The sequence below is a fragment of the Solea solea genome, chromosome 3 (assembly GCF_958295425.1).
Source record: "Solea solea chromosome 3, fSolSol10.1, whole genome shotgun sequence".
Taxonomy (NCBI): Eukaryota; Metazoa; Chordata; class Actinopteri; order Pleuronectiformes; family Soleidae; genus Solea; species Solea solea.
Window position 1 is genome coordinate 23,008,744 of NC_081136.1, and position 27,028 is coordinate 23,035,771.

Consider the following 27,028-nt stretch of genomic DNA (forward strand, 5'->3'; position numbering starts at 1 on the left):
AAGGATGAATTTGATGTTTCATTGTCTTTAAATTGCATTTATGATGATGGCACTTTAGGTAAAGTATGTTTGAGCTGCTAAGCCAATAAGCGCCCCCTGAATGTTTTTCAATCTCCTTTGTTTCTCCAAACCACTCTGTGCAGGAACCTCCCTCCTCTCACCCCGCCTTTCATGTACAGAGAGATAAAACATGAATATTAATTTCTAAGCTGAAAAAAAAAGTATAAACACAATGGCAGACTCAGATTTACACTGAGGTTCATGTGATGCCTCCTTGTGGTTTAATTATCTGTGACACAATGGCATCCCTACAGAGGTGTCCAGAACAAGGGTGGACACTTTTACAGCTGCTGTTGGTGGCATCTTTCTCTCAGGCTGAGGAGCTGCTGTGCAGACAGAGAGGAGATCCTGAAAACCCTCAGCTGTTGAAGGATGGGGACATCATGATGGGGGGAATCTTCACTTTCCACAGCAACTGGAAAAACAGACGGGAAAACTATATTGACAAACCATCACCACTGGAATGTACAAGGTAAATTATATACTGTGAAAATATGTTTATGTAACATTTTATCTAAGAACTGTACTGGACTGTTGTTTCTGTATGACTAGTACAGCTACTCATAAATATTTCCATTAAGTTTGAATTTCAGGGGGATCCAGTTTGCCCAGGCTATGCGTTTTGCTGTTGAGGAGATTAATAACTCCACAGACTTACTGCCTGCCATCTCTTTGGGCTATAAAATTTACGACACCTGTGGCTCCATTGCCAGAGGTGTGAGAGCAGCACTGGCACTGGCAAATGGTAATGAAGTGACTTCTGCTCCCTCCAACACACCATGTGTCAGACCTGCACAGGTGCTGGCCATTATGGGAGAGCAATCCTCTTCTCCTTGTATGGCCATAGCTACTGTCATCGGGCCATTTCATATACCAATGGTGGGTAAGTTTAAATGACTGTTTTAGATTCATAAAAAGGAAAAAAATACACAATAATTCTACCTGCTGCTCAGAGGCGATATGATATTATATTATATACTATTTTCCTTTTGATATCTTTATCTTCAGATCAGCCACTTTGCCACCTGTGCTTGTCTCAGTGACAAAACCAAGTACCCGTCCTTCCTCAGAACGATACCCAGTGACTACTACCAGAGCAGAGCCCTGGCCCTTTTAGTCAAGCACTTTGGTTGGACTTGGGTGGGAGCAATCAAAACCAATGATGATTATGGTATTAATGGAATGGCTATATTCACAGAGACTGCACAGCAGCTGGGCATTTGTCTGGAGTATTCTGTTTCTGTTTTTAGAACAGATCCACCAGAAAAAATACAAAAGATAATTGATATCATCAAGGCTTCCACCTCCAAGGTAATTGTTGCTTTCCTCTCCCACATGGATATGGATGTGCTAATACCTGTGTTTTCCCACCACAACATCACTGGATACCAGTGGCTTGGCAGTGAAAGCTGGATCTTTGATTCACAAACTGCAAAACTAGATAGGCATCACATTCTGGATGGTTCCATAGGCCTGTCCATCCCTAAAGCACATGTCAGTGGCATGAGAGAGTTCATACTGGACGTGAAGCCACTCAATTCAACAAGTACTGCCTTTTTCACAGAGTTCTATGAGTCATTATTCAGCTGCAAGTTCAATCAGTCAAATCCATCATCATCAGGGAATCAGAGAGAATGTACTGGACATGAAGATCTGACTGGAGTCCATAACAGCTTCACTGATATGTCACTCATGCCTATATTTAACAATGTCTACAAAGGAGTGTATGCTGTGGCCCACGCACTTCACCGTGTTCTTGGCTGTAATGAAACATGTAACAACAAGGTGCAGCCAGATCCATTCACAGTGAGTTTTAAACCTAAACATGTTTTTAATTAATTTGAACAAAAAAAGTATGTCATATAATTAACTAAATGATCACCCATTTAAGATTTTACAGCACACAAGAAAGATTCACTTCAAAACAAAGGAAGGAGATGAGGTTTACTTTAATGAGGATGGAGACCCAGCAGCAAAGTATGAAGTCATCAACTGGCAGCCAACAGAACATGGTGTTGTGGACTTTGTCACTGTTGGTCTTTATGATGCTTCTTTACCTTCAGACAAACAGCTGAATCTGAACAATAAATCTCTAATTTTCGCACAGAACTCAAAACTGGTAAGTAACCATGTGACCTGTATTGAAGTTTTTTAATCATGACTTAATCAAAATGTTTGGTTTAATATGAGAGAAGAGATGACTGTGTGAAGAAGGAGATCAAAATGTTTGGTTTAAGCAGAAAAATAATGAGACATGTTGTTCATGCAGGTGCCTGCGTCAGTTTGCAGTGAGATGTGTCCCCCAGGAACTCGCAAGGTTCTCCATAAAGGAAAACCTGTCTGCTGCTTTGACTGTATAAGATGTGCAGAAGGAGAAATAAGCAACGTTACAGGTCCAGTAATAATCCATCAAAGGTTTTTCACTTCACTTTAAAAAATCTTTGGTTATTTGTCAGAGAACATTCAGAGAACAGTTTAATTTAGGATCATTGCAGGGTAGTCTTTTAAGAAAACAAACATATCATACACAATATAATATATCTAAATTAGGGGAAGAGTCCTCTGGAGAACATAATGTATGATTGCTGTATGGTATTCTTGTCGAAATTACAATATACCAAATGGGTTAGGATTCATTTTAGAATTCGGGTCAAATTGTATATTGTTAAACATAGAAATCAATCACAAAGATTACACACATTGTCAAAAAAGGTTTAGGGGATTAAACTACATCATCCTTATTTGTCAAATTAAAAATCACATGGATTCATGTGTACAAAGGCTGAGAGAAAAGTGATCATAAAATTCAGAGCACTGAAAAACAACAAAATCTTATTGATCAAATGTCATGAAATATAAAAATCAGTGCTGCAGTCATTAAACCTGGAAACAGGTTTGTATATTTGCTCTCCAGTTTAAATTAAAAGCATTTTTTATGGATATACTAAATAAAAACTATTGGTTATTTTATCTTTTGATACCTAAATTCACTCTTTTTTTAGTTCACCCATGACATTTTTAAAGGTTGGCATTTGTTAGTTAGTTATGGAACATTACATATTTTAAATGCTATCATATATCTCTACCAACTGCCTCTTTTTAGGTTTAATAATCCATCACTTCTTCATGATGCCCTTATTTTGATGCCCACTTTTTCTTCAGTGTCTCCATCTCTTACATCTGCTTCATTTCTACTTTTTAGATTCTGTCACCTGTGTGCAGTGTCATCCTGAATTCTGGTCAAATGAGAGAAGAGATGACTGTGTGAAGAAGGAGATAGAGTTTCTATCATATGAAGAAATTATGGGAGCACTTCTCACTGCGGCATCCCTATTTGGAACATTCACGACTGCTTTTGTATCGCTAATATTTTTCAAAAACAGAAACTCTCCCATTGTCAGAGCCAACAACTCTGAGCTGAGCTTCCTGCTGCTCTTCTCCTTGACTCTGTGTTTCCTGTGTTCTCTGAGCTTCATTGGCCAGCCGTCAGAGTGGTCCTGCATGCTGCGACACACTGCGTTCGGCATCACTTTTGTGCTGTGCATGTCTTGTATCCTGGGGAAAACTATAGTCGTCTTAATGGCCTTCAGGGCGACACTTCCAGGAAGTAATGTGATGAAATGGTTTGGGCCTACACAGCAGAGACTCAGCGTTCTGGCTTTCACTCTCATACAAATTGTCATATGTATCATCTGGTTAACAAGTTCTCCTCCTTTTCCATTGAAGAATTTTCAAGAACTCAAGGACAAGATCATCCTGGAGTGTGCTCTGGGATCAGCTGTAGGCTATTGGGCTGTACTTGGATATATAGGAATTCTGGCCATCCTGTGTTTTATTCTTGCTTTTCTGGCTCGGAAATTGCCTGATAACTTTAATGAAGCTAAATTCATCACTTTCAGCATGTTGATATTCTGTGCAGTCTGGATCACCTTTATCCCAGCCTATGTCAGCTCTCCTGGAAAGTTCAGCGTTGCTGTCGAAATATTTGCTATTCTGGCTTCAAGTTTTGGATTGTTGTTTTGCATTTTTATCCCGAAATGCTACATTATCTTATTAAAACCAGAGAAGAATACAAAGAAGAATATGATGGGGAAGACGACACCAAACTAATTCTGAATGTAATTAGGTGGCAACTATTTTTCTTTAATGCATTATTCTTTAAATAAACTTGTATTGTACGTGAAAAAAGTAATCTCATAACAATTACAAATAAATGCAGAAGCCTATTTATTTTATGATTTCAAACCATAAAATGTGTGTCAGTCAACTACAGTTTACAACACAATTTATCAATCATAAACATATATTTATATATGTAACACTTTAACACAGATACAATTAAATACAAAGTACTTTAAGAAGATAAAACACAAATGCAACTCATTATGAACGAAGAAATCATAAAGGTCAGAATCAATCATACATGAGGTTGCAGAGGTAGATTTATTTATACATTTATTATAATAAGTAAAAATACATTTAAAATATATACAAGTAACCAATACATAAATAAAATGTAAAATACAATAAATGTACAGACAAATTCCAAAAAAACTAATCAGTGATGAATATTGGGAACTAAAATGTGATACAAACAATAATAATAAAAAAAACTATACATAAGAAAACAAACAAAACAGTAAATGAAGCAGATTGAAAGCAGTTGTAAGGCAAATTATGCGAGACCTGTCCTCAGGTGTTCAGAAAGGCTGTTGTCAGAAAATGACACCTCACTGTGGGTCTTTGTTCTAACTACTGGAATCATTAAAAGACAACGACCCGAAGACCTGAAGGTTCTGAGGGCTGGCAATTTAAAAGCAAATCAGAGAGTCCAGTTTTAAAAAAACATTAAAATTATTTTAAAAAAAATTCTAAAGCATGCATGGTCCGAAATCCCCCCAACCTCATCCCTGTCTGATTCTGTCTCTCTGAATACATTTTCCCATTGATCGAAGCTGCGTTGGAGCGGGTGCTGCTGCTGCTGCTGCAGATGTTAACACAGCGTCTCCTTGTTCGCGTCATCTGGGTCCTCCTACCAGCTGCTGCACAGCTAACAGGCTGGACTTCACATACTGTGGTACATTTGCCCTTTGGTCAGCGGGCAGCATCCACAACTGGTTCAATTTAGGCCACAGGAGTGTTGCGGCTTTGTGGAGATCGGTGATGGACTTGGTCGTTTTTTGACACATGGCCAGATGTGCAGTATCGTTGTGAGTTGTTCTGCCCATAGCAGCACAAGATGCAGATTGGGATCTTTGTCTCTGTCCAGTTCACGCTGAGCATCATAAAAGGGCTCTAAAAATGACACTAACATGCCCAAAGTGTCAGGGTTACGCACGCAGTGGTGTCAGGTCTGCCACTCTCCATCAAGCCGGCAGCCAGATTTACTCTTAACCACACATGAACAGCGATGATTTACAACAAACAACATATAATTTACAACCTGCAAGAAATGTGTTTTATGAGTGGAATAAAGGAAGCCGGAGGCCAACCCGACCCGACTCATTTGCACATTTTTTCGGCCCGAACCCGGCCGTAACCTGCGGGTCCAGTCGGGTTTGGCTGGCCCGACCCGTTGAGAACTCTAGAAGGCAGTAACAGTGTGAAAAAAACAATATACATATGTACACATAGAAAAAGTATATAAATAGCAAACGGGTATAATAATGATGTTAATGTGATGAACGTGATTATTGTGTGGCTTCTCATTGCAGTGGGGATAAATTACCCATGTAGTGCTCCTTCTTGCACTGGAGGTGTCACAGTCTTCCACTGAAATCTACTCAGGGCCATGACTGTGTGGTGTTGTCCAGTGGGCTGTCCAGGACAGAGCCTGCTCTCCTAACCAGTTTATTCAGTCTTTTCCTATCTCTGTCCCTGCTGCCCCCTGCCCATCACACCACAAACGTAGTGGACCACAGAGGCCACCACAGTATCTTAAAAAGTCTGGAGAAGTGCTCTGCTCACACTAAAGGCTCTCAGTCTTCTCAACAGGTGGAGGTAAGATTGGCCCTTCTTGTATAGAGTGATATTGGACCAGTCCAGTTTATTGTTAAGGTGAACATCTAGGTATCTGAATCTCCGCACCATCTCTATGTCAGAACCTTGGATATTCAGTGTCAATCACCATCTCCTTTGTCTTACTGGTGTTCAGATGCAGGTGGTGGAGAACTTCTGCAGGAGGCACTCAAATGTTTTGTGAGGGAAGTCCGAAGTGAAGAGGGGAAGAGGAAGGAAGAGAGCACTGGATCAAAATCTATTGAAGAAAATATTTAATTCATTAACCCATTCCTGGTCTTCTGTGGTCTGGGGCCACACTTGTCCATGGCCGGAACAGCTTCAGTCCTCTCCACACATTGTGGACGTTGCCACCCTTACAGTTCTGGATTTTGTAATTCAGCTCCTCTTTAGCTAATCCTCCCCTTTTTAATAATGTTCATAATCTTTAAATAAATAGTTAATTTTTTCTCTACCACTTCAAAGATGGGCAATTAACCTAATTTTTGTTGCTAAAACTTAACTTTCACCCTGGATTACACCAAATGTATTGCTTGTGCATGCAGTACAATTAGTACTTCAGTAAGTCCAATACAACTGATATCATCAACTACTAATAAAGGTACAGCTCAATAAATTATAATAAAGTGGAAAAATTCAGTTATTTCAGTAATTCAACTCAAAAAGGGAAACTTGTGTATTATATAAATTCAATACGCACAGACTGAAGTAGTTTACATCTTTGGTTATTTAAATTGTGATGTGATTTTGGCTCAAATTTAACAAGAACCCAAAATTCAGTATCTCAAAAAATTTGAATATGGTGAAAAAGTTCACTATTGTAACTTTAGGGTATCACATGCCAATCAGCTAATCAACTCAAAACACTTGCAAAGGTTTCCTGAGTCTTCAAAATGGTCTCTCATGTTGGTTTACTAGGCTACACAATCATGGGGAAGACTGCTTAATCAATATGACATAAAATGTTGTTGCTGAGTGTCACAATTATTGGAGATTGAACACATGTGCTATTATTTACTATGAAAAGGACAAAAAAAAACAAGACAGTTTAAATATCACCCTACATTTTTGTCGGATACTCAATGAACAAAATTAGTCTATAAGAAAGAAAGGCTGACACTAGTGTGCTTGAGGTGGCACTGTCAAATACCATATACAAAATCTGAAAGAAAGTCAAAAGATAATGAAGTAGATAAGTGTTCAATCTACCTTACCTGCCTTGATGATTTTCATCATTCTCTAGAGATAAAGTTAGGTCATGGCTATCACACCAGACTGTGGGCACCTCCTTCCTCTCACCCCTCCTTGCAGGTCCAGGGATTTGAAACATCTTAATATTTTAATTTGCAGAAAATGTATAAATACCAGTGCAGACTCACATTTACACAGAGGTTCATGTGATGCCTCCTTGTGGTTTAAATATCTGTGACACAATGATGTCCATACAGAGGTGGCCAGAACAAGGGTGGACACTTTTACAGCTGCTGTTGGTGGCATCTTTCTCTCAGGCTGAAGAGCTGCTGTGCAGACAGAGAGGAGATCCTGAAAACCCTCAGCTGTTAAAGGATGGTGACATCATGTTGGGGGGAATATTCTCTTTCCACAGCAACTGGAAAAACAGATGGGAAAACTACACACAAAGACCATCACCACTGGAATGTACCAGGTAAATTATATAATGTGGAAGACTGTTCAAATGTAACATGTTACCTAAGAACAGTTGGACTTTGTATTAATGTTTGCATTAAGTTTGAATTTCAGGGGGTTCCAATTTGCCCAGGCTATGCGTTTTGCCGTCGAGGAGATTAATAACTCCACAGACCTACTGCCAGCTGTCTCTCTGGGCTATAACATTTATGACACCTGTGGCTCCATTGCCAGAGGTGTGAGAGCTGCACTGGCACTGGCAAATGGTAATGAAGTGACTTCTGCTCCCTCCAACACACCATGTACCAGACCTGCACAGGTGCTGGCCATTATGGGAGAACAATCCTCTTCTCCTTGTATGGCCATAGCTACTGTCATCGGGCCACTTCATATCCCAATGGTGGGTGAGTTTAAATGACTACATTAGGTTACAAAAAACAAAAAAAAACAACAAAACACAATAATATTGCTCAGAGGAGATATAACAGTGTGAGTGTTTCATTTCTGTTTCTTTATCTTTGGAGGTAATCCATGTTTTCTTTCAGATCAGCTACTTTGCCACCTGTGCTTGTCTCAGTGACAAAACCAAGTACCCGTCCTTCCTCAGAACAATACCCAGTGACTACTACCAGAGCCGAGCCCTGGCCCTTTTAGTCAAGCACTTTGGTTGGACTTGGGTGGGAGCAATTAGAAGCAACAATGATTATGGTAATAATGGAATGGCTATATTCACAGAGACTGCACAGCAGCTGGGCGTCTGTCTGGAGTATTCTGTTGCTGTTTTTAGAACAGATCCACCAGAAAAACTACAAAAGATAATTGATATCATCAAGGCTTCCACCTCCAAGGTAATTGTTGCTTTCCTCTCCCACATGGATATGGATGTGCTAATGCATGAGTTGACCCACCACAACTTAACTGGATACCAGTGGGTAGGAAGTGAAAGCTGGATTTTTGATTCACAAATTGCAAAACTAGATAGGCATCACATTCTGGATGGTGCCATAGGCCTGTCCATCCCTAAAGCACATGTCAGTGGCATGAGAGAGTTCATACTGGACGTGAAACCACTCAATTCAACAAGTACTGACTTTTTCACAGAGTTCTGGGAGACATTATTTAGCTGCAAGTTCAAGCAATCAAAGTCATCATCATCATCATCATCATCAGGGAATCAGAGAGAATGTACTGGACATGAAGATCTGACCGGAGTCCATAACAGCTTCACTGATATGTCACTCATGCCTATATTTTACAATGTCTACAAAGGAGTGTATGCTGTGGCCCACGCACTTCACCGTGTTCTTGGCTGTAATGAAACATGTAACAACAAGGTGCAGCCAGATCCATTCAAAGTGAGTTTTAAACCTAAACATGTTTTTAATTTGAACAAAAAAAGTATGTCATATGATTAACTAAATTATCACCTATTGAAGATTTTACAGCACATAAGAAAGATTCACTTCAAAACAAAGGAAGGAGACAAGGTTCAATTTAATGAGGATGGAGACCCAGCAGCAAAGTATGAAATTATCAACTGGCAGCCAACAGAACATGGTGCTGTGGACTTTGTCACTGTTGGTCTTTATGATGCTTCTTTACCTTCAGACAAACAGCTGAATCTGTACAATAAATCGCAAATTTTTGCACAGAACTCAAAACTGGTAAGTTACCATGTGACCTGCATTATAGTTGTTTATTTATGATTTAATCAAAATATTAAAATAATCACACATGTTGTTCATGCAGGTGCCTGTGTCAGTTTGCAGTGAGATGTGTCCCCCAGGAACTCGCAAGGTTCTCCATAAAGGAAAACCTGTCTGCTGCTTTGACTGTATAAGATGTGCAGAAGGAGAAATAAACAACGTTACAGGTCCAGTAATAATCCATCAAAGGTTTTTCACTTCACTTTAAAAAATCTTTGGTTATTTCTTAATTAGAGAACATTCAGAGAACAATTTACAGTATAACTATTGCGGGGTAGTCTTTTTTTTAAAATACAAATTTATCAAATAGTAAATATAATGAAGAATCAAATCACCTACCAATATTGCACACACACTGTCAAAATGTGAGTTATATTTCAGACTGAAAAACAAAAAAAAGTCACTCATCAAATATGTCAAAAATAAAACAATCAAAGTCTGCATCTTGTATTAAGTGCTGCTGTCCTAAAATCTAATAACAGTTTTGTATATTTGCCTTTCGGTTCCTTCATCCCAGTTATTGTGTGGGTATGTAGATAATTGTGATAAACAAAAGTATAATAAGTCTTCTTCAAATTCAAGTCAAAGTTTATTTATATGTCTTCCGTTGCAGAAAGGGGACCATGCTACAGTGCATTACAAGACATAAAAACATAATAAATAGATAAACATAAACCATACATGCAATGCATGTAGTGCACAAAAATACATAAAAACATACATACATACACCCATGCATATTCTTGTACATACATACATACACACATACATACACACATACTGCTGTACAATTTAAAGATACAGGCTGATGGTCTTCCTGCTGGGCATTGCTGCTTGATGCACCTCCACCGGTGCCCTAGTGCAAGTGTGCACCTCTGAACACCCCTCAAGCAAGAAACTTGCTGCAAGGCCTAAGGCCCTAACCTGTCACTCAACCTACCCACGGGCAATGGCTACTGAGACGTCTCGGGGGGTCGTCAGGTGGGAGCCTCCCTTTGTCAGCGTTTCGCCTTCTTATTCCCACTACACCTCCAGGAGGCTAGGTGGTGAGTTCTGGCATCCCAGTGTCACCCCCCCAGTGCCAGTTTACACTGCCCCTATACAACCACAACAGTACTGCCACGTTCAACTAACCCAGGCTCCATTCATGCAAGCTCCAGGTCGTGACCAGTGCCGATGGTGCCATGCAGTGCTGCCACCTTCCACTGACCCAGGCTCTGTTCATTCAAGCTCCAGGTATTGGCCACTGTTGATACTACATAACAGGATCATCAGCTGGGGCCTTGGGTGTTATGTCACCCCCAACTCCTATCCTTCCTCCTAAGCCACAGCTGAAGACTGCCCTTCTCTGCCTCCTCCGCCAGTTCTTTGATGGCTTTCCTACGCCCTGCCCCTGTGCATCCGATGTCGTGGAGCAGGCGAACAGTTGAGGACCCGACAAAGCCCCTGCATCCTACTTCGACGGGGCGCATGAGGGCTTTCCAGCCAGCCTCTTTGCAAGGTAATGTGTCGTAGGTGGCTCTGATCAGGAGGCTGAGCCTGGTTTGGGGGGTCTTCCACAGGTCGGACCTTCCCATGCCTTCCCATGACATCCAGCCTTCCCTGCTGGCTTTGCAACACCGCTTTGATGTTAAGGCGCTCCTGCTCGGTCCTCGTCACTTCTGCCACCACCATGGCTTTCCGCTCATCCTTGGAGGCCTTTGACCAGAAGAGGGGGGTCTCACTCCTCCCAAGGCCTGCTCGACCCTCCTGGACTCTGCTCAGTGTTTCAGCCTGCTGATCGCCATGTCGAGCTCTTCCTGGGTTTTCCACTTCCTCCCTGTTCGTATCTGGGCACCAGCTGCTCTCACCAGTTGATCAGTGGATTCCCTCAGCTCCAGCACCATCCTAGCCTTCTCCTACTTGTATCACAGGCCAATGGATCGCAGTGGCAGCTGCAATGTGTTCCTGCCAAAGAGGCCAACATCTAACAGGCATCTCAATCCTAGCCACTTCCTGATGAATGAATTTGCCAGCCTATCCATCTTGTCTGCCTCAGATGAAGAGACTTCGCTCATCTTCAGAGGCCTCATCACCCTTGGGTACAGTATAAACTGGTAACTTCATACTTTGTACTTGCCGGGGAGCTGGCTCTGATTGATCCTGGCCAGGCCATCTGCATCTACATCACACATCTTCATCTTTGAGATTTAAAGAAAAAGCTTACATCCATGAATATGATGGACTGGATAGTTACAAGTTGCAAGCAAAAATACACACTTGTCCTTTGGTTTATCCAGTCAGCTGCACAGTCACCCCAAGTCTTTGTGAACAGCAAAGGACAACAGTCCCTACTTTCAAATTGTGTTTGTAGTCTGGCTCTTAGTTTGTCCAACTTTTTCTCCACTGCACATGTTAGTGAACAGGAGGCTGGGCAGCAGTGGTTGAGGTGTTCAGGTGATACAGGGTGGAAGAGCCTCCACCTTAGTAACAACTATTGAGAAAAATACAACCAAAGGTACAAAAAGCACAGTGATCAGGAGATAGACACTGGAGAGACATCTGGCATGGTGGCCACCATCTTGACATCATATTATAGTGTAAAAATCTGAAATGTCATTGAAAAAAATCCATCTTATCCCTTGGTTTATATAGAACCAGTAAAATATTAATTTCAGAGTCATCCTACTCTGAACTCAATAATGAATGAACATATAATGAACCTTGTATTATATCGTTATCACCTAGTGTTTTTCTCTGTTTTCTCCGTCTCTTACATCTGCTTCATCACTACTTTTCAGATTCCGTCACCTGTGTGCAGTGTCATCCTGAATTCTGGTCAAATGAGAGAAGAGATGCCTGTGTGAAGAAGGAGATAGAGTTCCTATCATATGAAGAAATTATGGGAGCACTTCTCACTGCAGCGTCCCTATTTGGAACATTCACGACTGCCTTTGTGGCTCTTATTTTTTTCATGCACAGGAAATCTCCCATTGTCAGAGCCAACAACTCTGAGCTGAGCTTCCTGCTGCTCTTCTCCTTGACTCTGTGTTTCCTGTGTTCTCTGAGCTTCATTGGCCAGCCGTCAGAGTGGTCCTGCATGCTGCGACACACTGCGTTCGGCATCACTTTTGTCCTGTGCATCTCTTGTATCCTGGGGAAAACTATGGTAGTCTTAATGGCCTTCAGGGCGACACTTCCAGGAAGTAATGTGATGAAATGGTTTGGGCCTACACAGCAGAGACTCAGCGTTCTGGCTTTCACTCTTGTTCAAATTGTCATATGTATCATCTGGTTAACAAGTTCTCCTCCTTTTCCATTGAAGAATTTTAAAGAACTCAAGGACAAGATCATCCTGGAGTGTGCTCTGGGCTCAGCTGTAGGCTTTTGGGCTGTACTTGGATATATAGGAATTCTGGCCATCCTGTGTTTTATTCTTGCTTTTCTGGCTCGGAAATTGCCCGATAACTTTAATGAAGCTAAATTCATCACTTTCAGCATGTTGATATTCTGTGCAGTCTGGATCACCTTTATCCCAGCCTATGTCAGCTCTCCTGGAAAGTTCAGCGTTGCTGTCGAAATATTTGCTATTCTAGCTTCAAGTTTTGGATTGTTGTTTTGCATTTTTATCCCAAAATGCTACATTATCTTATTAAAACCAGAGAAGAATACAAAGAAGAATATGATGGGGAAGATGATACCAAACTCATTCTGAATGTAATTAGGTGGCAAGTCTTCATTTCATGTAACATTTTGTCAACCAAACCTGTCTTGTAGTACTCTAATATCTTATATTGTGTATAAATAATTTGTAACAGAATATGGGGGCAACGTGATTTAATAAAATTACAAACAAACTCAGAAACCGAATGCATAATAATTATTTACTGAGTTTCTGTTTGTCTAGGAGAAAACAACCTTGAGTAACAACAAAACAACATAAATAACAATAATACAAATATTTGTCTGTGCTTCAAAATATATTGGCAATTAGGTGTCTTCTGGACGGTGTCCTCATGGAACCGATATACGATACGATACAATAAACAATAGTTGATGAAGATTATACATGTACAGCACTGTTACGACCAGGCCTAGGGGAAAACCTGATCACAACATGAATAATGAGACTCCCTCTTCTCAACTCCCAAGAAGCCACTGGCAGCACGTCAAACAAACCATTTTAAAGGTTTTTTAGAATCAAGCACAAAATGTCTGCTGTGAGTCGTTTGAGTTAGTCCCCTGCAGCTGGGATGTTCAGGCCTCTTATTCCTTCCGTTCAGGTACAATCATCTCTCAGGATCTACCGTAGACTCAGTAGTAGTAGATTCACTCAAACATGCACACTTGCAACCCATCTCCCACTCACATGCAGACACATACACACAAGGAAAAAGCAGTCACGACCCTGGGGTCGTAACAAGCACTGTGTGTGGGTCAAAGATCAAAGTTTATATTTAATTATAAAGCACATAATATGTGTGTACATGTTTATCTCTCCATCCTTTCCTGTTGATTCCATGATTCAGTACGCTACTGACATGCGCAAGCGAATTTCATGAATACGTTTGATTTGGTCTTTAAACCATGGATTTGTAAATGAATGTCAAAACCAACAATAGTGAATAGTATAGCTATAGAATATTAAGATGAAAAGTATAATGACGTAAATGCAGGATCAAATTTTCAATTTAAGGGCTCATTTAATTGACTGTAAATATTAGTTTATATGTGTTGTTACAGTTATTATGTTGTTTTCTTGGACGCTATTTGCTTGATTTTCCATTCACTGATATATTGTATGCTAATCATCAAAAATGTTGTAAAATACAAAATGTTGCTGTCACAGAACAGGGATTTTATATATTATTGTCCAAGCAAATAATGACATTGGTTTCAATTTCGAAGTTCAAATTTCTAACTGTTTTGGTATAGGTGGTTTACAAATAAAGCTAACTTATCGTTATAATTACAATGTATACAAATATAATCAATAAAATATTAAAATAAAGTCAGGCCAGAAAACCTACAGACTCATGATCGTATTATTAGGAACAATAACAACAACGTGTTAAAAGTAGTTTTATAACTCCAGATTATTTCACTCTAATCCATGTGTTCATCACATTTATCAGTAACATTATGAACCGATCGTGACGAAGACAAGCAGCTTCCCCGGGAATCAGTGGTGAAGTGACCGCAGGTCTCAGTGTATCACACCGTCACAGCTCCACAGTCCACACTGTCATCTGCCCGGTTTTCACGATGTCAGTATGAATCCACACAGCAGTTTGTTAATACATCGATAATAAGTTTTGAAAATAAATCCTAATGAGTGATGAATAAACAACTATATTCAGACGTGTATATATATATTCACACTTTCATTCAATATATTCTTAAATGAATTTCCTGAATGGCATGCCATAATATGTATATATAAAGCAATTCTGAGATTAAGCAAAGATATTGCTATTTCTCCAAATTTTTCTGTGAAGGAACCTCCCTCCTCTCACCCCGCCTTTCAGGTCCGGAGATATGAGACATGAATATGAATTTATATGCTGCAAAAGTGTATAAATACCAGTGCAGACTCAGATTCACACTGAGGTTCATGTGACGCCTCCATGTGGTTTCATTATCTGTCACATAATGATGTCCATACAGAGGTGTCCAGATAAAGGGTGGACACTTTTACAGCTTCTGTTGGTGGCATCTTTCTCTCAGGCTGAGGAGCTGCTGTGCAGACAGAGAGGAGATCCTGAAAACCCTCAGCTGTTGAAGGATGGGGACATCATGTTGGGGGGAATATTCTCTTTTCACAGCAGATGGAAAAACAGATGGGAAAACTATATTGACAAACCATTACCACTGGAGTGTACCAGGTAAATGATATACTGTGGAAATCTGTTCAAATGTAACATTTTATCTACGAACAACTGGACTTTTCATTAATGTTTGAATTAAGTTTAAATTTCAGGGGGTTCCAGTTTGCCCAGGCTATGCGTTTTGCCGTCGAGGAGATTAATAACTCCACGGACCTACTGCCTGCCATCTCTCTGGGCTATAGAATGTATGATGCCTGTGGCTCTGCTGCCACAGGTGTGAGAGCTGCACTGGCACTGGCAAATAGTAATGAAGTTATTTCTGCTCCCTCCAACACACCATGTATCACACCTGCACAGGTGCTGGCCATTATGGGAGAAACATCCTCTTCTCCTTGTATGGCCATAGCTACTGTCATCGGGCCATTTCATATCCCAATGGTGGGTGAGTTTAAATGACTACATTAGATTCATAAAAAGAAAAGAAATACACAATAATTCTACCTGCTGCTCAGAGGAGATATGATAGTGTCACTATTTTACTTTTGATATGTTTATCTTCAGATCAGCCACTTTGCCACCTGTGCTTGTCTCAGTGACAAAACCAAGTACCCGTCCTTCCTCAGAACGATACCCAGTGACTATTACCAGAGCAGAGCCCTGGCCCTTTTAGTCAAGCACTTTGGTTGGACTTGGGTGGGAGCAATCAGAAGCAATGATGATTATGGTAATAATGGAATGGCTATATTCACAGAGACTGCACAGCAGCTGGGTGTCTGTCTGGAGTATTCTGTTGCTGTTTTTAGAACAGATCCACAAGAAAAAATACAAAAGATAATTGATATTATCAAGGCTTCCACCTCCAAGGTAATTGTTGCTTTCCTCTCCCACATGGATATGGATGTGCTAATACCTGTGTTTACCCACCACAACTTAACTGGATACCAGTGGGTAGGAAGTGAGGGCTGGATCTTTGATTCACAGACTATGAAACTAGATAGGCATCACATTCTCGATGGTTCCATAGGCCTGTCCATCACTAAAGCACATGTCAGTGGCATGAGAGAGTTCATGCTGGACGTGAAGCCACTCAATTCAACAAGTACTGACTTTTTCACAGAGTTCTGGGAGGCATTATTTAGCTGCAAGTTCAAGCAGTCCAAGTCATCATCATCATCATCAGGGAATCAGAGAGAATGTACTGGACATGAAGATCTAACTAAAGTCCATAACAGCTTCACTGATATGTCACTCATGCCTATATTTTACAATGTCTACAAAGGAGTGTATGCTGTGGCCCACGCACTTCACCGTGTTCTTGGCTGTAATGAAACATGTAACAACAAGGTGCAGCCAGATCCATTCACAGTGAGTTTTAAACCTAAACATGTGTTTAATTTCAACAAAAAAAGTATGTCATATGATTAACTAAATTATCACCTATTTAAGATTTTACAGCACATTAGAAAGATTCACTTCAAAACAAAGGAAGGAGATGAGGTTCAATTTAATGAGGATGGAGACCCAGCAGCAAAGTATGAAATTATCAACTGGCAGCCAACAGAACATGGTGCTGTGGACTTTGTCACTGTTGGTCTTTATGATGCTTCTTTACCTTCAGACAAACAGCTGAATCTGTACAATAAATCGCTAATTTTTGCACAGAACTCAACACTGGTAAGTTACCATGTGACCTGCATTATAGTTGTTTATTTATGATTTAATCAAAATATTAAAATAATCACACATGTTGTTCATGCAGGTGCCCGTGTCAGTTTGCAGTGAGATGTGTCCCCCAGGAACTCGCAAGGTTCTCCAAAAAGGAAAACCTGTCTGCTGCTTTGACTGTGTAAGATGTGCAGAAGGAGAAATAAGCAACGTCACAGGTCCAGTAATAATCCATCCATCTATTTTCTACCACTTTATCCTCCACATGAGGGTCGCTGGTGCCAATCCCAGTTGACATAGGGCAAAAGGCAGGGACACATAGAGACAAACAACAACATCCACTCTCACAGTCACCCCTAAAATACACTGGTTGCAGAATGCACTCTGATCCACAGAGATGCAACGTAACCGTTCCGCAACCAGTGTATTTTGGAGTGTCCAATTTGCCTAATCCCCAAATCTGCATGTTTTTGTACTGTGGTAGGAAACCGTAGAACCTTGATAAAACCCATGCACACACAGGGAGAACATGCCCAGTAATAATCCCAAGTTTTTTCACTTAACTTTACTGTGACACTGAAGCAAAATATTTGGTTACTTACAAATCTGAAAAGGTTTTCCTGGGAAATGTACTGTATAATTGCTGTGTGGTATTCTATTAAAAATTACAATTTTATCAAACATTAGTAAGATTATAAAGAATTTAATGACAGATATTAAGATAAGCTTTGTGAATTGCTCAAATAGTCCCACAACAGGAGTATTTTCATTGTTACAGAACCAAAGACAGTCAAGGTAACGTTACAGATCACTACTTTTGCCTCTTTCTAGTTGTAATCACCCATCACATCTTCTCAGTTATGCCCTTATTTCAAAACATTATCCTTACAGGGAAGATTTTTTTGTTTTCAGGAAACAGTTTGACATGACATGAACATGTTGAGTAAATGGTGAAGTGAAATCAATAATGAATGAACATATAATGAACCTTCTATTATTTTGTTATCATGTATTGTTTTTCTTCAGTGTCTCCATCTCTTACATCTGCTTCATCGCTACTTTTCAGATTCTATCACCTGTGTGCAGTGTCATCCTGAATTCTGGTCAAATGAGAGAAGAGATGCCTGCGTCAAGAAGGAGATAGAGTTCCTATCATATGAAGAAATTATGGGAGCACTTCTCACTGCAGCGTCCCTATTTGGAACATTCACGACTGCCTTTGTGGCTCTTATTTTTTTCATGCACAGGAAATCTCCCATTGTCAGAGCCAACAACTCTGAGCTGAGCTTCCTGCTGCTCTTCTCCTTGACTCTGTGTTTCCTGTGTTCTCTGAGCTTCATTGGCCAGCCGTCAGAGTGGTCCTGCATGCTGCGACACACTGCGTTCGGCATCACTTTTGTCCTGTGCATCTCTTGTATCCTGGGGAAAACTATGGTGGTCTTAATGGCCTTCAGGGCGACACTTCCAGGAAGTAATGTGATGAAATGGTTTGGGCCTACACAGCAAAGACTCAGCGTTCTGGCTTTCACTCTCGTACAAATTGTCATATGTATCATCTGGTTAACAAGTTCTCCTCCTTTTCCATTCAAGAATTTTCAAGAACTCAAGGACAAGATCATCCTGGAGTGTGCTCTGGGCTCAGCTGTAGGCTTTTGGGCTGTACTTGGATATATAGGAATTCTGGCCATCCTGTGTTTTATTCTTGCTTTTCTGGCTCGGAAATTGCCCGATAACTTTAATGAAGCTAAATTCATCACTTTCAGCATGTTGATATTCTGTGCAGTCTGGATCACTTTTATCCCAGCCTATGTCAGCTCTCCTGGAAAGTTCAGCGTTGCTGTCGAAATATTTGCTATTCTGGCTTCAAGTTTTGGATTGTTGTTTTGCATTTTTATCCCAAAATGCTACATTATCTTATTAAAACCAGAGAAGAATACAAAGAAGAGTATGATGGGAAAGATGACACCAAACTCATTATGAATGTAATTAGCAACTCGGTTTTCTTTTGTGGTTTTTTTTTAATGTATTATTCTGTTTAACTAAACATGTGCTGTACTACTCTAAAATATATATGGAAATATGTGAAAGAAGAGTCATATAAGCCTTTGACGAAGTAAATGCTGAAGCCTAATACACAATTACTTTCTGATTTCAAATTGATTACAGATTGGAGAGTGCACTCAAATTATGAAACCTACAATCTCACAGACAAAAACATTTGAGGCTTCACTTTAGCTCCTCTTTGTTTTTTAACTGTGTAAAAAGCTCTGCAGTGAGATGTCGAGCTTCTTGAAGATAGACAGAGACGCCCCTGTTCTGGTAGCATTTGTTAGGTCATTCCACCAGTGTGGAACGACACAAGAAAGGCTGGATTGTCTTGAGCAGGGTGTTGGCACCGCCAGATGACAATACCTGGATGAACGGAGTTGTCAAGGGCAAACATAAGCCTTTAGGCTAGTAGGTGGGAGCAGATCCATGAAGCACTTTGTAGGCTAGCATCAGTGATTTGAATTTGATGCAGGCAGCTAAGGGTAGCCAATGGAGCTCAATGAACAGAGGGGTGACATGTGCCCTTTTAGTCTGATTGAACGGTTTCTGGTTAGAATGAGATCAAGCTCGTTGCCAGCTTTGTGAGTTGGAGGCCTGTGAACCCGCTACAGCTCAAAGGAGTGCATCAGCAATAGGAAGTTTGAAGACCAGGGATTGACTGGAGTATTGTCTGTTGCATTTGAAAGAGTTGTTGGAAGGTTTCATATACCTGTGGTAAATATGTAACACTGTGTTAACTGGGCTTCTGTATACTTAAACATGTACACTGCACATTTGATGTATATCTCATTGCAGATCAGTCATTTTGCCACATGGTCCTGTCTGACCAACAGGAAAGAGTATCCCACCTTCTTCAGAACAATTCCCAGTGACTATTATCAGAGCAGAGCACTGGCAAAGCTGGTCAAACTCTTCAGCTGGACTTGCGTTGGAGCAGTAGCTGTCGATGACAAATACGGCCACAGTGGCATAGCTTAATTCACCCAAGAATATGGAATTTTCATTGAGTACCACCTGATCATCTCCAAAGAATAATAAACATTATTAAACAAGCTGACTCCAGAGTCATTGGGACTTTTATGTCTCACAGAGAAGTCAAGTTGCTGGCAAAACATGCAAACATATGCAATATGGCAATTAGGTGACTGTGGAGACTGTAAATTGACCATAGGTGTGAGAGTGAATGGTTGAATGGTTGTCCAGTGTGTACCCCTCCTATCGCCCTATGTCAGCTATGATTGGCAAAGAACCCCCGCGACCCTCCTGAGTATTAGGGCCAAAAAAATTTAAATTTGTTTTCTTTTCTTTCTTTCTTTATATATAATTCTTTATACATATATTGTGTAACAATTGTAATTGACGAATCATGTGATAATACTTCATTTTGATAAATTACATAAGAAGTCCTCAAAGCAGACCCAGAGTTCCCCCAACATTTATACCGAAAAAAGGAAAACATATTCAAAAACAAGGGTGGAATTTCAAATAGACAATGATGCAACAAATTGTAAATAAGTTAGAGATACACACAAAAACAACGCTGAAGAAAAACAAAATAGAATAAATGAGTACCCATGTGTTTAATACTCCTGTGGGAAAAAACACCACAGCGCTCCACGTTCCCACGTTACATTCACTTTAGTGGGAACAACATATGGCACATTTCTTCAAGCATAACAATAGGAACTTTACTCATTAACTACTCTGTCATAACATGTACATGTTAAACTTAAATCCATTAAGGGTTTGTTTTGACCCCTTTTTCCCTGTTATTTTGTTCTCATCAATCACCTCCGTCAAACTGTATCATGTCATTGCTTCAAGCTAAATAACATATTTGTTCTGATTATTTATGAGTTAGATAGCTTTGGAAACCACAAAGGCCCTAAAACAACAGTCCGTAATGATTAAATGTATATTAGTACATAGTTTAATCAGGAGAGACTAGTGAATGAAACATTATTTATTATAAAATGTACAAATAAAATGTGATCATAATGGGCCTTATTTATCAATATGGATGTACTGTAGGCGGAGGATAAGATCAAATCTCACACCATCATGATTATTACAAAATGCAATACCTGGTCAGACAGAGGTCTGCCACATTTATCCAAGCCTATTATATATTATAATGGCCTATTTCCACCAGCTCTACTCGCCTCGCCTCGCATTACCTCGGCACGGTTTCCACTAGCATATTACCTTTCCACTAGCAGACTGCCGGCCACTGACTGGCCAGAGTGCCGTCACAGGAAGAGACGTCCAACACAGAAATCAAGCTGATCAGTGCCGAACTGTAGATCAGTTAAAACTACTTAACAGTCCTAAAAACGTGGGTTAATGTCCAACAACTACCAGGAGTCTGGCGTAAAGTCACTAGTCATTCGTTTGTGTGCCTGTGTGTGTGTCACGTATAAAACGAAGTCACCGCAGTTTTCCACGCAGCCGTGCAGTGATGACTCCGCCCACATTGAGTAGTTGCTTTTTTAGTAGTGGAGATGCAACCTAAACCGTGCCGTGTCATGCCGAGGCGAGTAGAGCCGGTGGAAATACGTTATAAGTCAATCAAAATGCTTTTCCACAGCATATTACCAGGAACCTTATGTACCTTGAATAGTTTTCAAGGCACTAAAACAGTTCCTACATACCACCATTTTCTTTCTTTCCACCATGGTGATAACCAGGAAAGATTGGTAAATTTAAAATGATGACATTCCACAGGGTCGCTCAGTTTCCCACAGTGTCAGTAAAGTCAGTTTACAATTGACTGGTTATTAATAAGTTCATATAGTTAATAAACGCATTGGACATTATATACTCATGACACCATGCAGACAAGGGAATTAACAAAATGAAATTATCGAAAATCTAACTGAATAGAATATTTGGAGAATCTTGACACCCCTAATCAATTCAACCCCAATTCAGATATGCTTCCGAATCACCAGCAAAATATGATCATTTCTTCCAGGAGCCATCAACTACATCCCCAGAAGATTTAATCAGAATTCTAAACTTTTTAAGTTTTGCTCACAAACAAAAAGACAAACGAAATGTCCCAAATACATATTAGAAAATAGTGGTGTTATATATTAGATCACAGTAAGCAGGGCTTAGGGTTATTTATATACAATTAAATGTTTTGCTCCTCAGAAGCTGCTCATTCTTACTTTACATACGACTTTACATGGCCTCCCCCCCCTCCCACAGGACTTTAAACTATGAAGTAGCAGATCCCAACATTGACAATGGGCACATGCTCAGTATAAAGAGTGCAGTGGAGGACAGAGCTCCAAATCCCATCCTGCAGAGGGAAGCAATGCCACTGCTAAGTGTGTTCGTCATGCTTCTCGTGATCAGAGGTGTGACTCCTGTGTGCCGACTGTGGGCAACAGTGCAACCACCGGAGCTGACCAAAGACGCAGACCTCAGCTTAGGTGGCATTTTCACCTTTCGTACAGGTTACAAATTCAGTGTGCCCACATTTGAAAGCGTACCTGATCCTCCAGAATGCCTGAAGTAAGTATGTGTTATTATGGTGTCAGTGTGGCATTTTTGTATATGGTGATTTCTTTATGTTTTTGTGCAAATCTAATAATTCCAACTACTTCTTTTTTGTCTAGCATAAATGCAAGAGAATTTAAATTTGCCCAGACGATGATCTTTGCAATTGAGGAAATAAACCAGGACCCTTCAATTCTTCCTAACCATACACTGGGATACAAGATATACAATCTCTGTGGAATGTCATCCATTATAAAGTCTGCTGTAGATTTAGCCAGTGGTCAGAGGATGATCATAGATGAGAGGAACTGCACAGAGCCTGACAATGTCCTGGCCATAATAGGCCACTCTGGCTCTACACCTACCATGGGATTTGCTCGGATTATGGGACGATTTCAGATACCTGTGGTGAAAATCTTACTTTTTTTTTACTTTTTGTTGAGTACATCACTGAGTACACTGAGTACAGCAATCTTTTGTAAAAGGGTTTTCTAAATTACGATCATTTTCGAATAGTGTGGATCCGTAAATCTAGATTTCAAAGCGCATCTGTATTAAGGGTTAGGGTTAGAATGCTTCCATAATTTGTATCACATTAGATATTTCTTGATGATTCCTGTGCAGTTTCTAAATATCTATTTTGTTCACCTTTGGCACAGGTGAGCCACTTTGCAACCTGTGCTTGTCTGAGTGACAGAGAAGAGTTTCCCTCCTTTTTCCGAACTATTCCCAGTGATCTCCACCAGAGCAGAGCTTTAGCAAAGCTGGTCAAGTTCTTTGGCTGGACCTGGGTCGGGGCAATAAGTAATATAAATGACTACGGCATCAACGGAATTACCAGATTTATGCACGCTGCACAAGAAGAGGGAGTGTGCATCGAGTATAACATGGCGTTTGAGCAAACAGATCATCTTCGTGAGTTAATGAAAGTGGTTGAAACTGTGAAGTATTCCACGTCGAAAGTCATTGTGGCCTTCATGTCTCACAGAGAGATTAAGGTACTTGCAGATGAACTGTACAAACAGAATATCACAGGACTGCAGTGGGTTGGCAGCGATGCCTGGATCACAGATCATTCTCTGACTGACACTGAAGGACACAACATTCTTCTGGGCTCACTGGGCTTCGCTGTAAACCGAGCTCAGATCCCGGGACTGGAGGAGCATCTCAGGCGGCTCCATCCCTCACACCTCCCTCACAGTCAGTTTGTCAGAGACTTCTGGGAGGACACGTTTGACTGCTCACTGAACGCAACTGCTGACACACGAAGAAAACCATGCAGTGGTTCCGAGAGCTTGCAGAACACTGACACCTTTTTCACAGACGTTTCGGAGCTGAGATTCACTCACAATGTGTACAAGTCAGTTTATGCAGTGGCTCATTCTCTCCACAACCTGGTCACGTGTGAAGAGGGGAAAGGCCACTTCTCTGACAGGAGCTGTGCTGATCCTGAGCACATTCAACCATGGCAGGTGAGCACGAAAGCAAACACACACACAGACACTGACAGCGGACATGTGTGTACAATCAGAAAAAAAAGAGAAAGAGAGAAAAAGCAGAGTTGAACATCTGCAGTATCTGTCTCTGCCAGTTTGAGTGAAGGGACAATTAAATAATAATGGGGGACATAAGGGAGAGAACATATGTTACTTATATATATATATATTTTTTTTTTTTCTATAGTATAATAGTGCTATAGCATGAATTATAGTAAAAAAATATATTGATATTCATTGTTTTCATAATGTTAGAGGTTATCAATAAAAATAAAAATAATAATAATAATGATAATAACATGAAACTAAACACAGTCCACTTGTGTTTCGATTACTCCGGGGTCCAACGCTCAGAAATCACAAAAGAATGTCCTCTTCCCGCCTCTTTACAGGTGCTTCATTATTTACAACATATCAACTTCACAACCCGTCAGGGAGAGAGAGTGACGTTTGACCAAAGTGGAGATTCACCGGCAAGATATGAACTCATCAATTTGCAACACGTATCATCAGGGACCATGGATGTTGCCACTGTCGGTTTCTTTGATGCTACGCTGGCTCATGAGCGTCAGTTCATGATGAATGGCGTGCAAATTGTCTGGGGAGGAGGAAGTCGTACGGTACATTTTCAGATTGCCTTGTTCTCACATTTCTGGATTGTCAGTCATAATGTCTTACTCCATAATATTTGATAATCCAGTGGAATAAATTACAGGGTGAAACGGATGAAGACTTCATCTGTTGTTGAAGTGAACACACTCTAGGTGACACAATTGCTCCACTGATTTTATGCACCAGGTACCCGTGTCAGTGTGCACTGACAGCTGCCCTCCAGGAAAGCACAAAGTCCTGCAGAAAGGAAAACCTGTTTGCTGTTATGACTGCATACCGTGTCCGGATGGAGAAATTAGCAACATAACAGGTTTGGCTAAATAAAAGAGAGTCAGAAATGTACACATTACCAAGCTTAGCATATAATCTAATCAACCTCATTATCTCCTTGCAAAACAGACTCTGTGGAATGCATCAAATGTCCCATTGAATATTGGCCAAATACCAGAGGAGACACGTGCATCCTGAAGGAAATTGAGTTTCTGTCCTATTCTGAGATCATGGGAATTATTTTAACAATATTTTGTTTGGTGGGAGCAGTTCTGACTGTTTTAATTGCATTAGTGTTCTTCCACTACAGGCAGACTCCCGTTGTCAGAGCCAACAACTCTGAGCTGAGCTTCCTGCTGCTCTTCTCCTTGACTCTGTGTTTCCTGTGCTCTCTGACCTTCATCGGCCGGCCGTCAGAGTGGTCCTGCATGCTGAGACACACTGCGTTCGGCATCACCTTTGTCCTCTGTATCTCTTGTGTTCTGGGGAAAACCATAGTTGTTTTAATGGCCTTTAAAGCGACACTTCCAGGCAGTAATGTGATGAAATGGTTTGGACCCGCACAGCAGAGACTCAGTGTTCTGGCTTTCACTCTCATACAGGTTTTAATTTGTATTCTGTGGCTGACGATCAAACCTCCATTTCCCTTAAAAAATACAGAACACTATAAAGAGAAGATTATACTGGAGTGTGCTCTGGGTTCACCTGTCGGCTTCTGGGCTGTGTTAGGATACATAGGACTCTTAGCTTTGTTATGTTTTGTTCTCGCCTTTTTGGCTCGAAAGTTACCAGATAATTTTAACGAAGCTAAATTCATCACATTCAGCATGTTAATATTCTGTGCAGTCTGGATGACATTTATTCCAGCTTATGTCAGCTCACCTGGAAAATTCACTGTGGCTGTGGAGATATTTGCTATTTTAGCCTCTAGTTATGGACTTCTCTTTAGCATTTTTATTCCCAAATGTTACATTATTTTACTAAGACCAGAGCAAAACACAAAAAAGCATATGATGCGAAAACCAAATGATTCTCACTTATGATTTCACATTGTAGTGATACTATTATATGGATCCTTTAAAATTGGTCATTAATAATTGTATCTGTCAAGGTTCTAAAAATCCCATTTTGTCTAAATCATGTAAAATAACCTACATTTCTCTTTTGGACAAGATCCCATACAGTTCTGTTCAGGAATGGTCTTGTGTATCATCCGTCCATTCAATTATTTATTTCAGCCCGGCAAACTAAAGAACAAAAAAACAAGTAGAAATTTAGTTTTTTATGTATAAGCCGAATATCAGAAAAGGCAGTTTTTTTCCACCTTCAATTTGAAAGGAAAAAGCAAGGTTAAACTTACGTTGTTGATACTACAGTGTGGACCAACTTCCGGTTTTATATATTCATATTTACTGAAAGGCAATAAAAAAAAAGTATTAAAAAGGAATAAGATTTTCCTTAACCAGCCACTGTAGTAATATTGCCCTGATTTTCAGTCATCAGGTCACATGACCTGGAAGCTATTGAGCTAAAATGCTAACATTTACATTAAAACATTAATTTAAAATGTATTTAAATGCAATACAAATTGCTGCATCTCAACCAGCTACTTTCTAGATAATATGAAAATGAAAATATGTCTGTACATAGATGTATATATGTGCAGGTGTCTACATTCTTTTTAAATTAAGATATAAATAAACTATATTGTTAAAAAAGATCTTGTCATTTTAGCTCAATAGTTTCCAGGTCATGTGACATAGGCTAATGACTCAAAACCAGTGTTTTATCATACTGACACGTCTCTTTTTCTAACCTTCTTATAACCCACGTTTTATTTTGAAAACCAGAATTTGGTCCACGCTGTAGTACCCTAGCGCTAACTTTCTCAGCCGCCTCTGTGTATTTACCATAAAGTGTGCAATACGGGACTACGTAAAAACCAGACGGCTGGCTTGACCGCAGTATTTCACTGTCCGAATCAGAAGTGTGTCCTTTTTGGTTCAAACAAAAAAACAAAAAAAACTAACTTTCTGCTCTTTTTTTTTGTTTTTTATTTTGATAGTCTGAAATAAATGATTGAAAGAATGGATGACACACGGACCCATACATCTTACATTGTGTGGTGGTTTAATATGTTTTTTAAACACTGTATATTTAAGAGAGCAACACTCCAGCTCCATGTGGAGGA

The 27,028-nt window shown here is 40.1% G+C and overlaps 4 protein-coding genes across 4 annotated transcripts; all 4 read left to right on the forward strand.

Annotated features, from left to right (window-relative positions):
* The first annotated feature begins 344 nt into the window (after nucleotides 1-344).
* On the forward strand, nucleotides 345-4,172 carry LOC131457140 (extracellular calcium-sensing receptor-like). The gene is made up of 6 exons (XM_058625965.1): nucleotides 345-532; nucleotides 642-939; nucleotides 1,069-1,866; nucleotides 1,952-2,179; nucleotides 2,330-2,453; nucleotides 3,263-4,172. Exons 1-6 carry the CDS (start codon nucleotides 444-446, stop codon nucleotides 4,168-4,170), a joined length of 2,445 nt encoding a protein of 814 aa, XP_058481948.1. The 5' UTR covers nucleotides 345-443; the 3' UTR covers nucleotides 4,171-4,172.
* A 3,413-nt stretch (nucleotides 4,173-7,585) lies between these two features.
* LOC131456932 (extracellular calcium-sensing receptor-like) lies at nucleotides 7,586-13,249 on the forward strand. The gene is made up of 6 exons (XM_058625628.1): nucleotides 7,586-7,744; nucleotides 7,828-8,125; nucleotides 8,271-9,080; nucleotides 9,162-9,389; nucleotides 9,475-9,598; nucleotides 12,212-13,249. Exons 1-6 carry the CDS (start codon nucleotides 7,656-7,658, stop codon nucleotides 13,123-13,125), a joined length of 2,463 nt encoding a protein of 820 aa, XP_058481611.1. The 5' UTR covers nucleotides 7,586-7,655; the 3' UTR covers nucleotides 13,126-13,249.
* Nucleotides 13,250-15,065: 1,816 nt separating this feature from the next.
* LOC131456000 (extracellular calcium-sensing receptor-like) lies at nucleotides 15,066-19,016 on the forward strand. The gene is made up of 6 exons (XM_058623948.1): nucleotides 15,066-15,295; nucleotides 15,379-15,676; nucleotides 15,800-16,603; nucleotides 16,685-16,912; nucleotides 16,998-17,121; nucleotides 17,970-19,016. Exons 1-6 carry the CDS (start codon nucleotides 15,066-15,068, stop codon nucleotides 18,881-18,883), a joined length of 2,598 nt encoding a protein of 865 aa, XP_058479931.1. The 3' UTR covers nucleotides 18,884-19,016.
* A 3,568-nt stretch (nucleotides 19,017-22,584) lies between these two features.
* Nucleotides 22,585-25,880, forward strand: LOC131456001 (extracellular calcium-sensing receptor-like). The gene is made up of 5 exons (XM_058623949.1): nucleotides 22,585-22,867; nucleotides 23,119-23,931; nucleotides 24,348-24,575; nucleotides 24,754-24,877; nucleotides 24,967-25,880. Exons 1-5 carry the CDS (start codon nucleotides 22,613-22,615, stop codon nucleotides 25,878-25,880), a joined length of 2,334 nt encoding a protein of 777 aa, XP_058479932.1. The 5' UTR covers nucleotides 22,585-22,612.
* The last annotated feature ends 1,148 nt before the right edge of the window (nucleotides 25,881-27,028 follow it).

Excerpts from the sequence above, each read along its gene's own strand:
- LOC131457140 (XM_058625965.1), top strand. The coding sequence starts at position 444 with ATGATGGGGGGAATCTTCACTTTCCACAGCAACTGGAAAAACAGACGG. Across the intron at positions 940-1,068 it reads GGCCATTTCATATACCAATG|ATCAGCCACTTTGCCACCTG; the intron begins GTGGGTAAGTTT and ends CTTTATCTTCAG. Across the intron at positions 2,180-2,329 it reads TCGCACAGAACTCAAAACTG|GTGCCTGCGTCAGTTTGCAG; the intron begins GTAAGTAACCAT and ends TTGTTCATGCAG.
- LOC131456001 (XM_058623949.1), top strand. The coding sequence starts at position 22,613 with ATGATCTTTGCAATTGAGGAAATAAACCAGGACCCTTCAATTCTTCCT. Across the intron at positions 23,932-24,347 it reads AGCACATTCAACCATGGCAG|GTGCTTCATTATTTACAACA; the intron begins GTGAGCACGAAA and ends GCCTCTTTACAG. Across the intron at positions 24,576-24,753 it reads GGGGAGGAGGAAGTCGTACG|GTACCCGTGTCAGTGTGCAC; the intron begins GTACATTTTCAG and ends TTTATGCACCAG.
- LOC131456932 (XM_058625628.1), top strand. The coding sequence starts at position 7,656 with ATGTTGGGGGGAATATTCTCTTTCCACAGCAACTGGAAAAACAGATGG. Across the intron at positions 9,081-9,161 it reads TGCAGCCAGATCCATTCAAA|ATTTTACAGCACATAAGAAA; the intron begins GTGAGTTTTAAA and ends CACCTATTGAAG. Across the intron at positions 9,599-12,211 it reads AGAAATAAACAACGTTACAG|ATTCCGTCACCTGTGTGCAG; the intron begins GTCCAGTAATAA and ends ACTACTTTTCAG.
- LOC131456000 (XM_058623948.1), top strand. The coding sequence starts at position 15,066 with ATGTCCATACAGAGGTGTCCAGATAAAGGGTGGACACTTTTACAGCTT. Across the intron at positions 15,677-15,799 it reads GGCCATTTCATATCCCAATG|ATCAGCCACTTTGCCACCTG; the intron begins GTGGGTGAGTTT and ends GTTTATCTTCAG. Across the intron at positions 16,604-16,684 it reads TGCAGCCAGATCCATTCACA|ATTTTACAGCACATTAGAAA; the intron begins GTGAGTTTTAAA and ends CACCTATTTAAG.